Genomic DNA, 13,134 nt, shown 5'->3' on the forward strand with positions numbered 1-13,134 from the left:
CAGGAGCCCAGGGGCGGGACCTGTTCGGAGTTAAATACTTGTGAACAGCACTCCACTGGCCTCTTGTCTCAGTCTTAGAGCAGGAAGCTTGACCTCGATTAATCATGGTAAGTGCCTGCCGGCGGCCATGGCAGCCTCCCCCTGGTGACATCTGCGGTGAGACTTCCAGACACGTGCCTTGTATCTGAGCCTCCGAGTCTTACTGTCCTTTTCTTTCTCCTCAGACGACTTACAGCAACAAAGGAGAGAAGGTAAGCAGGAGGGGAGATGTGGGGTCAGGGCCCCGGGAGACTGGGATGTCAGCAAAGAGCAGGAAGGGAACTTCGGTGGGTGTGTGACGTCCAAGATGCTTGCTCAGGTTCATCTCTGCCTGTCCCTGTCCCCCAAAGACTTAGCAGGACTCAGCCTGGCCTTGCTAAGAAAAATTTTACCTCTTCTTCTTAAATTTCTACCAATCTATTAATCCTGTCTAGAAGTTCTTTCTAGATTTTTTTTTTTTAAATATAATCTCTCCCCCGACATGGGGCTCAAACTTATGACCCTGAGATCAAGAGTCATATGCTTTTCCGACTGAGCCAGCCAGCCAGCCCTGGAAGTTCTTTCTAAGGTCTAACTTAAATCCGTGTGGCTGTAGCAAACGGCAGCTCCCCTCTGGGAGACCTGGGCAGGGCTCCTGTGGGGGCTTTCTGATCCTAACCCCCAGGAGCTCAATCTCTACCAGTCTCTACGTGAGAAACGTCTCTTGAGGCTTGGCAAGGCCGCAGGGTGTTTGGTTTCTCGGCTCTGGAATTAAGGCCGGCACAAGGAAAGTGATTAGACGACACCTCTCCATCCGCACTTTTCTAGACCCACCTCCAGAGACTTAGCCTCTCCCCTTCTCTCCTTCTGCAGCCTGCGAGGGGCCGATTCCTCCATTTCCACTCCGTGACCTTCTGGGTTGGCAATGCCAAGCAGGTAAAAGCTGGGGCCGGGAACTGGAGAGGGCAGAGGGCAGGCAAGAGAGCCTCCTGGACAAGGGCGGGCCTCCAGTAGGGCCTGTGATTGGCCCCTGGGTGGGGAGGATCAGGGCCAGTGTTGGGACCATCCCAGGAAAGACAGACACTCTTTGGATCCTAGTTACACAATCAGGGCCTCAGACCCCAGCAGGAAACTTATCTGACATCAGAATGGGCCAGGCAGTGGCCTTTCTTCGCAGAACGGACTCTGTACCTGGGGCAACAGGGCAGACAGTCTTAGGGGGACTGGAGGCTCTCAGCTGGGGGCCTCCCAGGCTGGCCCTCAGGAACCCGGTTGCAACTCTGTGATTTAGGCTGCGTCATTCTACTGTAACAAGATGGGCTTTGAACCCCTGGCCTACAAGGGCCTGGAGACGGGTTCCCGGGAGGTGGTCAGCCACGTGATCAAGCAAGGCAAGGTGAGTCGCCACCCCAGGACCCCACTCACCCAGGAGGCTCCCACTTGCCTTCTCTGCCCCTGCTGGTCTCTGAGTCTCCTTAGGGCTCTGGTGCCTCTGGGTGAAGTAGACCAGGAGGCCCTTTCCCCAGGCCGACCCGGTTCTCTCCCAGGACGTCTGGTGGGGCTAAGGGAACATGGGCTGAGAGCCCCCACTCTCCCCTCCACGGGCACCTTTGTACAACTTGCAACACGGACGTTAGTTTCATCTCCTTGGCCTGGCCCGACGGAGGCCTCAGACATCACAACTGAAAGTCCGAGCAGTGCCCTGGTCCCTGGGACCCCTGGGGATTCCCTCCCCTGGGGGGGCCAGAGCCAAGAGCTCAGCTCAGGGAGAAGCTAAGGCAGAGACGGAGCCGGAACCCAGGGTTAAGGAATCCTGCCCGGCTGGGAGGGGTGACGTGGTCCTGGGGTGTCTCCCAGGTGGGCAGGGAGGAGGGGATGGTAATACATCGCCAGGTGCTCTCCTGAGCCACCAGCTACCCCTCCTTTCTCCTCTGTGTTCTTAGATCGTGTTTGTCTTCTCCTCCGCCCTCAACCCCTGGAACAAAGGTAAGGAGGCCCCGGGGGCTCAGGGTACCAGGGGGTGAAGACAAGCTATTGTGGGGGAAGGGTAAGGAACAAAGGAGTGGGTCCAGTTCAGGGAGGGTTCCCCAGCCTAGACGGAGATGGAACCCCGGGACTGACAGTAGAGGGGAGGGGGGAGGGGGCCATGGCTCTAGCGCCATGACCTCCCCTACCGGCCACAGAGATGGGCGACCACCTGGTAAAACACGGCGATGGAGTGAAGGACATCGCATTTGAGGTGGAAGACTGTGACTACATCGTGCAGGTGAGACGGCTTCTGGGCTGCCCTCGGTCTGTCACAGGGTTCCTTGTAGGTCAGGGCCGGAGGACCTGCCGTGTTGGGGTGACAACCCCAGACACTGCTGTGGTGCACACCTGAGCTCCACCTTGCCAGCCGCATGTCGTCTCTCCGAGCCTCAGTTTCCACATCTGTAAAATGGGGACAATCAGAGCACCTACCTCACTGAGGTTTACCCCGAGGAAATGAGATCATAATTACGACTTCTCGGGCGCGACTCTGAACCAAACACCCTATTCGAGAAGCAGCTTAGAGGTTCAGAGCATAGACTCCAGAGCCAGACTGCCCAGGTCTGAATCTTATTATCTGTGAGACTTTGGGCAAGTGACTTAACTTCTCTGCGCCTCTGTTTCCTCAACCATAAAATGGAGACAATCACAGTACCTTTCCTGTAATGTTGCTGTGAGGGTGGGAGAGGTTACTACCTTCACTGATGCCTGACATGTGATAAGCACAGCTATGCAGTCAGGTTTTGCTAAATAAATGCAGGAGTCATGCATGTAAGGGTGCCTGACACAGGTGCTCGATAAATGCCCGTCGGATTCTTCCTATCCAATCACCTGTTTTACAGATGGGGAAGCTGAGGACTGGAGAGGGGGAAGGGCCACAGAGTGGGTTAGCAGAGGTGGGACACGCCCCCACCCCCACCTGGTTTGTCTCTCGTAGCCCCAACCCTGGGCCTGGGTCTCAGTTGCCCTATTTGCCAGACGGGCACAAGGCATGGGTGTCAGGGGCGGTAGCTGAAGCCGGCTGTAGTTCCCGCCCGGGGCTGGAAAAACCGGAGGAGCCCGTGGCAGGACGAGGTGGGGAAGTCCCGCAGAGGCTGGACCCCAGGGGAGCCGGCAAGGGCTCTGGGAGGGTCCAGCACTTAACCGCCTCCCTGACCCATCTCCTCTGCAGAAAGCCCGGGAACGGGGCGCCAAAATCGTGCGGGAGCCCTGGATAGAGCAAGATAAATTCGGGAAGGTGAAATTGGCTGTGCTGCAGACAGTGAGTTAACTTCGGTGCCCCTACCCCTCCTGCTGTCCGCTCCCCTGAGATGCCAGGATTCCCCACACCATCCTCGCCCCCCCCCCACTCCATCCTACCTTCCCGCCCTTGTGCCTCGACGCAGATGTTCTCCCTCAAGTCTGACTGCCTGCAAGGCTTGGCCAGGGTGCAGCGGCTCATGGGAGCAACCGGCCCCCCCCCCCAGCTTCCCTTCCTCCCCTGTGGGGTGGGGAGGGGGATGGCAGTGATGACAATGGGATGTAAACGAAAAGCAGGGGCTCTGCAGAAGGGAGTGAGTGGGATCTGGGGAAGCCCCGCCCTCTTCCAGCTGTGTGACTTTGGACGAAGCATGCCACCTCTCTGTGACTCGGTCTGCAGGGCCTGCAGCTGGACCGCGTGTGTGACGCGCGACAGGCTACTTAACTCTTCTGTGCCTCCAGTGTCTTCAACTATAACCCCGGCCAGGGTCATTGCGAGGCTCAGATGAGCTCATTTGTGCACAGCATTTCGCACAACAGTGCCTGGCATGTCGCAGACACTCAGCAAAGATTTCCAAGGCTCTGTTACTGTCGTACAGAGACAATCACAGGTCCCATCACCTCAAGGTTAAATGCAGCTTAAAGATTGTTAAGATGACTGAAAGAACCCTTGGGTACAATTTGATCCAATGCCCTCATCATTCTCACTTAGCCAACACATTTTTCTTGAGCCCCCACTACTTGCCAGGCACTGCCCTAGGTGCTGAGGATACCATGATGAGCCAAACTGCGGCCTTGCCCTCACAGATCCTGGGCCCAGGGGGCGGGGAGGTGGGGAGGTGGGGCAGGCAGACCGTTAAAGTCCCGAACACATGGCAGGTGGCAATTCGTTTCAGAAAGGGGGAGGTGACCATATTGAGCTGGGGTCAGACCTGGGCGGGAGCTGTGTTGGCATCGTGACATGTGGCCCAGCCTCAGTGGGGATGAGGGCTCAGGGGCCAAGCTGGGCTGTTTTCCACCCACAGTACGGGGACACGACACACACCCTGGTGGAAAAGATGAACTATACCGGCCGGTTCTTGCCTGGATTCGAGGCCCCAGCATTCGTGGACCCCCTACTTTCCAAGCTGTGCGTACGCCTCAGGCCCGAGAGAGGGGAGTAGGAAGGGGGGGGGGGTGGAAAGCACTTCCCTGATCCTCCATGCAGACGGGGCTTCTCTGAGGGGACAGAGCATCTGGGAGCCTGCCGGGGAACTCCCGAGGGTCCCCAAGGGTGACTTGAAGGGGTAGCACAGAGGCTAAGAACATAGGCTCTGGACGTAACTGCCTGGGTTCAAACCCTGGCTCTGTCATTTTATAGCCATTTAACCTCAGCAGTTACTTCGTTTCCCTCTGCCTCAGTTCCCCATTTGTCAAACGGGGCTAGTAAGAGTGTGGGAGCTGACACGAACGGCTGCCTCTGCTAGTCCTATGTCACTGCGAGCTATTACAGTGGGAACGGGGAGACTGAGGAAATAGCCCCATCCTCACCGCCTAACGGCTTCCTTCCCCCAGGCCCAGCTGCAGTCTGGAGATTATCGACCACATTGTGGGAAACCAGCCTGATCAGGAGATGGAGTCTGCCTCCGATTGGTGAGCACCAGTCCCGGCCCAACCCCTCCGCGCAAAGGAGTCAGGCCCGCCCCCCAGTTCTTGCCTCAAGACACTAAAGTGGGAAGTGGGGCCACAAGGGCACGGGAGCCTAGCCTTATGTCACCGAGGCATCTTCTCCCTGTAAAGCCATCACCGTGGGGTCCAGGGGCTTTGAGGCTCAAAGTGATGGAAAGGTCTTCTCTCTGACGAACCTTGGGGAACCTCGGCACAGACGGGGTCACGGTCCTGGGAGACCTGGGGGCAGTCTGTCACTCCCCAAACAGTGCCCTTGTGCAAATTAGGAGCAAGTGCCCTTCTCAAAGCACTTCTATCTGTTGGACCTTTGCCATACTACACGGGTGTTGTTACAAGACACTTCACTTCCATCCGAAAGAAAATTGCCATAATAAAGGTACAGGTCTATGATGTATATGATGTAAGTGAACGGTGGTTCCTTTTTGGAGCCTGCTCGGGGCGGGGCGGGGGGTATTCTGGAAGGTGGAAATAGAGACAGGGAGCCAGTCCCCGGCTGGCGCTCAGAGCCAGTGGGTCCTTATGCCACCCCGCAGGTACCTGAAGAATCTGCAGTTCCATCGTTTCTGGTCTGTGGACGACACACAGGTGCACACAGAATACAGCTCTCTGCGCTCAATCGTGGTGGCCAATTATGAGGAGTCCATCAAGATGCCCATTAATGAGCCAGCACCGGGCAAGAAGAAGTCCCAGATCCAGGTGGGGCCTTCCCTGGACCCCGGGCGCCTGGTTGGGGAAAAAGAAAGCAAGAAAGAGGTTTCAAGGCTCTTGCAGGGGCTGGGGTGTGGGTGACAGGGGCCAATGACAGCGTTTTCCTTGTTTCCTCCCACAGGAATATGTGGACTATAATGGGGGCCCTGGGGTCCAGCACATTGCCCTCAAGACCCAAGACATCATCACAGCGGTTAGAAGCTCATGCCTGGTCCTAATTCAGCTCCAGAGCCAATCTCTGCAAAATGGAGGAGAGCATGGGGGGCGGGTAGTAGCAATCCTAGGGCGTCTTCACCGGCCCAGATGGCTGGCCTGGCTCCCTGACTGATTGCTGCCACTCCCGTGCAGGCACATTCCCACCCCAGAGAGTTCAGGTTCTCTGCAGAACAGTTTCTCTGCTGGCTTTAAAAGTAGCAGGTGCCAGAGTCAAGAGGAAGCCTGGATTCTAGTCTTAGTTCTGCAAGTGACTTGCTGTGTGTCCCTGGGGGATTCAGCCCCCTCTCTGGGCTTCAGTTGCCTCACCTTGAAAATGAAGATATTAGGCTACAAGGTGGATCAGGTCCTTTGAGCCAAATTAAATGTGCTGAGTCTGCGGAACCAGCCCTTGGAGAGACTGGGTCCTACCTATTCCCTACGTGGCAGTACATCAGAGTGGACAGGAGCCTGAACTGCCCCATTCCATCCTGGCCTAACCAGGAATTCACTGTGTGACCTTGGCAACTTTGTTCATTTGTTCATTCATTCACCCATCCAATAGATGTGTACTGGGCACCTATTATATGCCAAGCACCCTTTTAGGTACTTAGGATACATCAGTCAACAAAACAATAGTCTCTGCCCTTATGGAGGCAACAAGTAAAATACATATATTAGATGGTGAGAGTGCTGTGGAGAACAAAGCGGGGCAATAGGAGAGGGAGGGGGAAGGACACTGCACACTTGATAGGGCGGTCGTGAAAGGCCACATTGAGAAGGAGGCATCTGAGAACACAGGCTTGTAAGAAGGGAAGCCTGTGGACACCTGGGAAAAGTGCCCCAAGCAGAAGGGACAAGCAGGGCAGAGGAAGGTTGAAGGCACAGCCAGGAGATCAGTGCGGCTAGAACAGAATGAGCAAGGGAGAGGAGGTAGGAGATGAGGTCAGAAGGTGGAATTGAGGGCAGATGGTGAGGGCTTTGAACTTGACTCTGAGGACATCACTGTGAGGTAAGCAGAGAAGTGACATGATTTCACCTGTATTTTTAATTTATTTTTTTTATTTTTAAAAGTTATTTATTTATTTATTTTGAGAGAGAGAGAGAGAGAGCATGAGCAGAAAAGGGACAGAGACAGAGAGAGAATCCCAAGCAGGGAATCCCAAGCCCCGATGTGGGGCTTGATCTCATGAACCGTGAGAGCATGACCTGAGATGAAATCAAGAGTTGGACGCTTAACCGACAGCCACCTAGGCACCCCTAACTTGTATTTTTTAATTTTTTTAAAGTTTATTTTACTATTTTATTTTATTTTATTTTATTTTATTTTTGAGAGAGAGAGACAGAGTGTGAGCAGGGGAAGGTCAGAGAGAGAGGGAGACACAGAATCCGAAGCAGGCTCCAGGCGCTGAGCTGTCAGCACAGAGCCTGACACGGGGCTCAAACTCAACACCCGTGAGATCATGACCTGAGCCGAAGTCGGACGCTCAACCAACTAAGCCACCCAGGCACCTCCTAACTTGTATTTTTTAATAAAATCACTCTGACTACTATGTTGAGAATAGATATTTAATCTCTCAATGCCTCAGTGTCCCCAGCTATGAAATAGGGATAATTGTTTGGATACCTCAAAAACTTACTGCATGGACATAATGAGGCAACACAGAGAAAGTGCTTGAGATAGATACATAATGAGAATTCCATACATGTTAGTGATTGCTGTTCTTTTTTAACAAGTTTTTTTAATGTTTATTTATTTTTGAGAGAGAGAGAGAAACAGAGTGTGAGCAGGGGAGGGGCAGAGAGAGAGGGAGACAGAGAATCCGAAGCAGTCTCCAGCTCTGAGCTGTCAGCACAGAGCCCAACGCGGGGCTCGAACCCACAAACCGTGAGATCATGACATGGGCTGAAGTCGGGCTCTCAACCGACTGAGTCACCCAGGTGCCCTGCGATTGCTGTGGTTCTAATGGGGCCCACAAGGTCCAGAAGAGGAGGGGCATGAGGTCACAGGGATGCATCCTGGCAGGTAGGGGAAGCTAGGATAGGGACTCTGCCTCCTCCTGGCTAGGGGTGTTGAGCATGGAGAGAGGAGACTGACCTTGACCCTACTCTGAGACAGATTCGCCACTTGAGAGAGAGAGGCATGGAGTTCTTGGGTGTTCCATCAACATACTACAAACAACTGCGGGAGAAGCTCAAGTCTGCCAAGATCCGAGTGAAGGAGAACATTGATGTCCTGGAGGTGAGGCGAGTGCAGGATCCTTGAGTTTGAGATGGGGAGAATGAGCCCTGAGTTTCATCTTGCCTCACAAATATTGTCTAAGCCTCTACCCTGCATCAGGCACTGGGACACAAGAGGAAAACCAGACTGGGTCCCCGCCACCATGGGACTTGCAGTCTAGCAGGGAGACAGATAACAAACAAGTAATAACATAAACACCATCGGAGAGAGAGTTGGTGCTGTGTAGAAAGTTAAAACAGGCTACGACAGAGAATGATCTGGGGCTACTGCACCAGAGGTGATCTAGGAGGGCCTCTCTGAGGGGGTGCCATTTCAGTGAACTCGAAACAATAAGCAGGAGATGGCTGTGTGAAGGCCTAGGGGAGGGGCAAGCACAAAGGTCGCGAGTCAGGAGCAAGTTCCAAGTGTCTGAGGAATGGAAATAAGGCAAAAATGGATGAAAGGAAGTGTTTGAAGACTGGCCTAGGTCATAGAGGTAGGCTGGGGCTGATTCCTCTTGTAGATTCTTTAGGAGTTTGGATCTCGTTCTTCTATGGCCAGAAACCAATGGAGGGTTTGGGGGTTTTGTTTGTTTGTTTGTTTGTTTGTTTGTTTTTGTGTTTGTTTGTTTGGTTTGTTTTTAACAGCCTTATCCATATATAGGTCACATAACATATAAGGCACTCTTTAAAAGTATACAATTCAGGGGCGCCTGGGTGGCGCAGTCGGTTAAGCGTCCGACTTCAGCCAGGTCACGATCTCGCGGTCCGGGAGTTCGAGCCCCGCGTCGGGCTCTGGGCTGATGGCTCAGAGCCTGGAGCCTGTTTCCGATTCTGTGTCTCCCTCTCTCTCTGCCCCTCCCCCGTTCATGCTCTGTCTCTCTCTGTCCCAAAAATAAATAAACGTGGAAAAAAAAAATTAAAAAAAAAAAAAGTATACAATTCAGTGGTTTTTTAACTACCCACTATGTTGTGTAGCTATCATCAAAATCAATTTCAGGGCGTTTTTCATCACCCTAAAAAGAAACCTCACACCCCTCATCACCTTCCTCCCTGCAGCCCTAGGCAAGCACTCACCCATCTTCTGTCTCACTGGATTTGCCTCTTCTGGACATGTCATATAAATGGCATCGTACAATATGTGATCTTTTGCGTCTGGCTTCTTTCACTCAGCATTATGTTTTCAGGGTTCATCTGTGTGGTAGCAGGTGTCAGTGCTTCTGCCTTTTCGTGGCTGAATCGTAGTCCATTATATGGATATATCACCTTTTTCTTATCTGTTCATCAGTTGATGGACATTGGCATGTTTCCACTTTGGGGCCATTGTAAGTAATGCTGCTGTGATCATTCTCATACGAATTTTCGTGTGGACATGTTCTTCATTCTCTTGGGTTTATACCTAGGACTGAAATTGCTGGGTTATATGGTAACCCTATGTTTAACCTTCTGAGGAATCCGCAGTTTTCCATAAAGGCTGCACTATTTTACATTCCCACCAAGCAACATATGAGAGTTCTGATTTCCACTGGAGGATTTTAAACAGGGGAATGACACCATCCAATTTTTTAAATTATTTTTTTATGTTTATTTATTTTTGGGAGGGAGAGACACACACAACATGAGCAGGGGAGGGCCAGAGAGAGAGGGAGACACAGCAAGCTTCAGGCTCCACCCTGTCAGCACAGAGCCAGACGCAGGGCTGGGAACCCATAAATTGTGAAGATTATGACCTGAGCTGAAGTTGGTTGCCTAGCCGGCTGAGCCACCCAGGCGCCCTGACACCATCTGATTTTTGAAAGATCCCTTGGATGTCTGTGGGGAGGATGGATTGCAAGAAGGCAAGAGGGAAACATGGGGACCTGTGTAGAGGTGAGGCGACTGGGGTGGTCCAGGACAGCCTTGATGGTGGCTGGCATAGGACTGAGGCAGGTGGGTGGTAACAGGACAATTTAGAGATCTATTTGGAAGTGTCTGGAACAGCGGGAGAATGGGGTCTTTTCTTGGCTTTCAGGTGCAGGAGCTCTTATGGACTTTCTTTTTTTGGTTTTTATTTTTTAAATGTTTATTTACTTTGAGAGAAAGAGAGGGAGAGAGAGAGAGGTGGGGAGGAGAAGGGAGACAGGGAGAGAGAGAATCCCAAGCAGGCTCTGTGCTATCAGCTCAGGCCCGGAGGCGGGGCTCGATCCTACAAACCATGAGGTCATGCCCTGAGCAGAAATCAAGTCAGACGCTTATCCCACTGAGCCACCCGGGCATCCCCTTAGGGACTTTCTAAAGACCCCACCGTGCCACGTTAGACGGGTGAGCCAGCCGCCCCCCTAACCCCGCCCCCTGTCTCCCACCTAGGAGCTGAAAATCCTGGTAGACTACGATGAGAAAGGCTACCTCTTGCAGATCTTCACCAAGCCCGTGCAGGATCGTCCCACGCTCTTCCTGGAAGTCATCCAGCGCCACAACCACCAGGTACCACCTGTCTCCGACAACCCTCGGGAGCATGCAGGGTAGCATGGCTGGCTTTCTGGGCCCGCAGCTCACCTTCTCTCTCCCGCTCCAGGGTTTTGGAGCCGGCAACTTCAACTCACTGTTCAAGGCTTTCGAAGAGGAGCAGAACCTGCGGGGCAACCTCACCGACTTAGAAAACAACGGGATCGTGCCGGGCATGTAGGCCGCGGGTGGACCTAGCGAGGCCCCGCCCACCTGCGGGCTCCCGGTGGGCCACGCCCCCAGACCTGGAACACGCCCACCCCACCACGCACCCTGAACTGCCAGCCCTCCTTACTGGCCACTCCCTTAGGCCCCGCCCACCAAGCCGAAGCACCAGGCTCTGACCACGCCCCCCTCGGTCGGGCAGCTCCTTGCTCCCGCCCTCGGAATAAAGCGGACAGGGGTCCCGTGCGGGGTCGTGGTGTTTGTGCCTGGCTGGAGCAGTGACGCCCTTTGGCCTGCAGTGGGTGCTCAGGGCGTCAGCACTGCCGGAGGCGTGGGCGTTCTAGCTTCGCAGCCCAGAGCGAGCGAGGAAGGCACGGTGCAAGCGTTTTGCTAAGAGAGACCTTGCCGGCCAGGGAGAATTCTGGAACCGAGGAGGGCAGAGGGCTGACACTGTAGAGGGGAAGACAGTATCATTTCATTGAGTGGTAAATACTATGAAGATAAAGCGGGTGATGATGAGATTGAGCAGAGGTAAAGCTGGGAGGGGGTACTAATTTCAACCGAGAGAAAGCCCCTCTGGAGAGGTAACATTTGGGAGCCAGCCATGGGGAAATCTGGGGAAAGAGCATTCCAGGGAGAGGGAAAAACAAGGGTGGAGGCCTTGAGGTGAAACCGCGCTGGACAGCGTCCTGTCTGATGGCTTTACGATCTCTGTCCCAGGTTTCCTGCCCTGTGCCCAAACTTAACGGACCTCAGAGAGAGGAGGATGTTAGCCAAGGGACTCCCGCTCAGCAACCTAGAGACGTGGTTCCCAGCCTGAGAAGTAAAGCAGGTGGGAAGGATCGGAGCCCCTCAGCTTCTGCCCTCTGGTTTTAAAAACCAGAGAAAGGAGGAGCACCTGGGTAGCTCAGTTGGTTGAGCACCTGACTTTGGCTCAGGTCATGATCTCCCAGTTCAGGAGTTCGAGCCCCACATCCGGCTCGCTGCTGTCAGCCTGTCAGCGCAGAGCCCAGCTTCAGATCCTCTGTCCCCCTCTCTTTGCCCCTCCCCTGCTTGCGCTTTCCCCACAAATAAATAAACATTTAAAAGAGAGAGAAAATAAAAACCAGAGAAAGGAAGAGATAGAAGTCAGGGCTTCTGGGATCATGAACTTCAGAAATGAAAAGAACAACACTGAGAAGCCAGAGGAACAATGGCAGCCCCAGGCCCATGCTGCTAGTTAAAAACTATCCTCCCTCTATTTTCCTGTGGCTTATGCAAAGCGGAGAAATTCTGTATCTCAGAAGTTTACAAAATGGTGGCTCATGGGCCAAATCTGGCTCACAGATGTATTTTATTTTGTCTGTATAGTTCTACATTTTCTCAATTTTTTATTGTAGAGAGAGAGAGAGAGAGTGCACTCGAGTGGGGAGAGGGGCAGAGAGAGAGAGAGAGAGCAAGAAAGAGAGAGCGAGAGAGAGAATCTTAAGTAGGCTCCACACTCAACGTGGAGCCCAATGTGGGGCTAGAGCCCATGACTCTGGGATCATGACTCTGAGCTGAAATTAAGAATCAGACGCTCAACTGATGGAACCACCCAGATGCCCCTGTCTGTATAGTTTTAAACAAATTTGAATCATTTCGGAAAGTAGGATTATTTCACATATAAATTCTAGGATTCTGTTTCTTCTCGGAACAACTAGGCAGTTCTGGGCTTGCCTTCCTATGCAATAATCAACTAGTGCCAAGTGGTGCATGCCTCCTTGGACGGGACATGGGCCGACAGACCCTCATCGGCTGAGCACAGACTAGGAAGTGGGTTTGCCCAGGCTCACACTCCAGATCGGCTACGTGTTAGCTCTGTGACCTTGGGCAAGCTACGTGACCTCTCAGTGCCTCAATTTTTCTCATTTTAAACAATACCCACCTCCTAGCACTGCTGTACGTTTAGTATCAGGCTTTTAAAAGAGTGCCTGGTGTGGTGCCGGGGCTATATGTTTCCTCTTGTTATTTTGAGAGAGGGGCCTGGGTGAAGGGTCTTGTCCAAGTCTACCTGGCACCTCCCCTCCCCCACTCCACCCTGGTCTGCATGGAGATGGCTCAAGTTGGGACTCCCTTTCTGGTCCCCACAGCGGGAGCAGAGAAGAAAGGACTTGTCCTTTGGGACTGAGAGGCAGAGAGGTGAATGGATTTGAAGAATAAGGGAGGAGAACTGTCCCACATGGTAGTGGAGGGAAAAGAAGTCCAGGGTTTTTCAGATTTGAGTTTAGCAACAATCCGCAGCAGTGGTGGGTGGAGGGGAGGAACAGAAGTGCCATGGACTAAGGTGGAAATTATGGCAAGAGAGGCAGGTGCAAGAGGAGAGATGAAGGAGACTCAGATTGGGATGTGTTTCCATTCTGTGCCTTGAGCTACATGCCCTGGGTTGTCCTC

At 53.2% G+C, this 13,134-nt stretch overlaps 1 protein-coding gene across 1 annotated transcript; it reads left to right on the forward strand.

Annotated features, from left to right (window-relative positions):
• The first annotated feature begins 1,318 nt into the window (after nucleotides 1-1,318).
• Nucleotides 1,319-10,958, forward strand: HPD (4-hydroxyphenylpyruvate dioxygenase). Its single transcript, XM_047088422.1, has 11 exons — nucleotides 1,319-1,414; nucleotides 1,962-2,004; nucleotides 2,202-2,284; nucleotides 3,218-3,307; nucleotides 4,311-4,414; nucleotides 4,840-4,917; nucleotides 5,487-5,649; nucleotides 5,783-5,854; nucleotides 7,973-8,095; nucleotides 10,420-10,536; nucleotides 10,628-10,958. The coding sequence occupies exons 1-11, from the start codon at nucleotides 1,334-1,336 to the stop codon at nucleotides 10,736-10,738; spliced, it is 1,065 nt and encodes a 354-aa protein (XP_046944378.1). The 5' UTR covers nucleotides 1,319-1,333; the 3' UTR covers nucleotides 10,739-10,958.
• The last annotated feature ends 2,176 nt before the right edge of the window (nucleotides 10,959-13,134 follow it).

The sequence above is a fragment of the Lynx rufus genome, unplaced genomic scaffold (genome assembly GCF_022079265.1).
Source record: "Lynx rufus isolate CCGP_SWC_20201006 ecotype Redwood Valley unplaced genomic scaffold, mLynRuf1.p SCAF_24, whole genome shotgun sequence".
Taxonomy (NCBI): Eukaryota; Metazoa; Chordata; class Mammalia; order Carnivora; family Felidae; genus Lynx; species Lynx rufus.

Coding starts and splice junctions, on each gene's coding strand:
- HPD (XM_047088422.1), top strand. CDS start 1,334: ATGGGCTTTGAACCCCTGGCCTACAAGGGCCTGGAGACGGGTTCCCGG. Junction 2,005..2,201: donor CCTCAACCCCTGGAACAAAG/GTAAGGAGGCCC, acceptor TACCGGCCACAG/AGATGGGCGACCACCTGGTA. Junction 3,308..4,310: donor AATTGGCTGTGCTGCAGACA/GTGAGTTAACTT, acceptor TTCCACCCACAG/TACGGGGACACGACACACAC.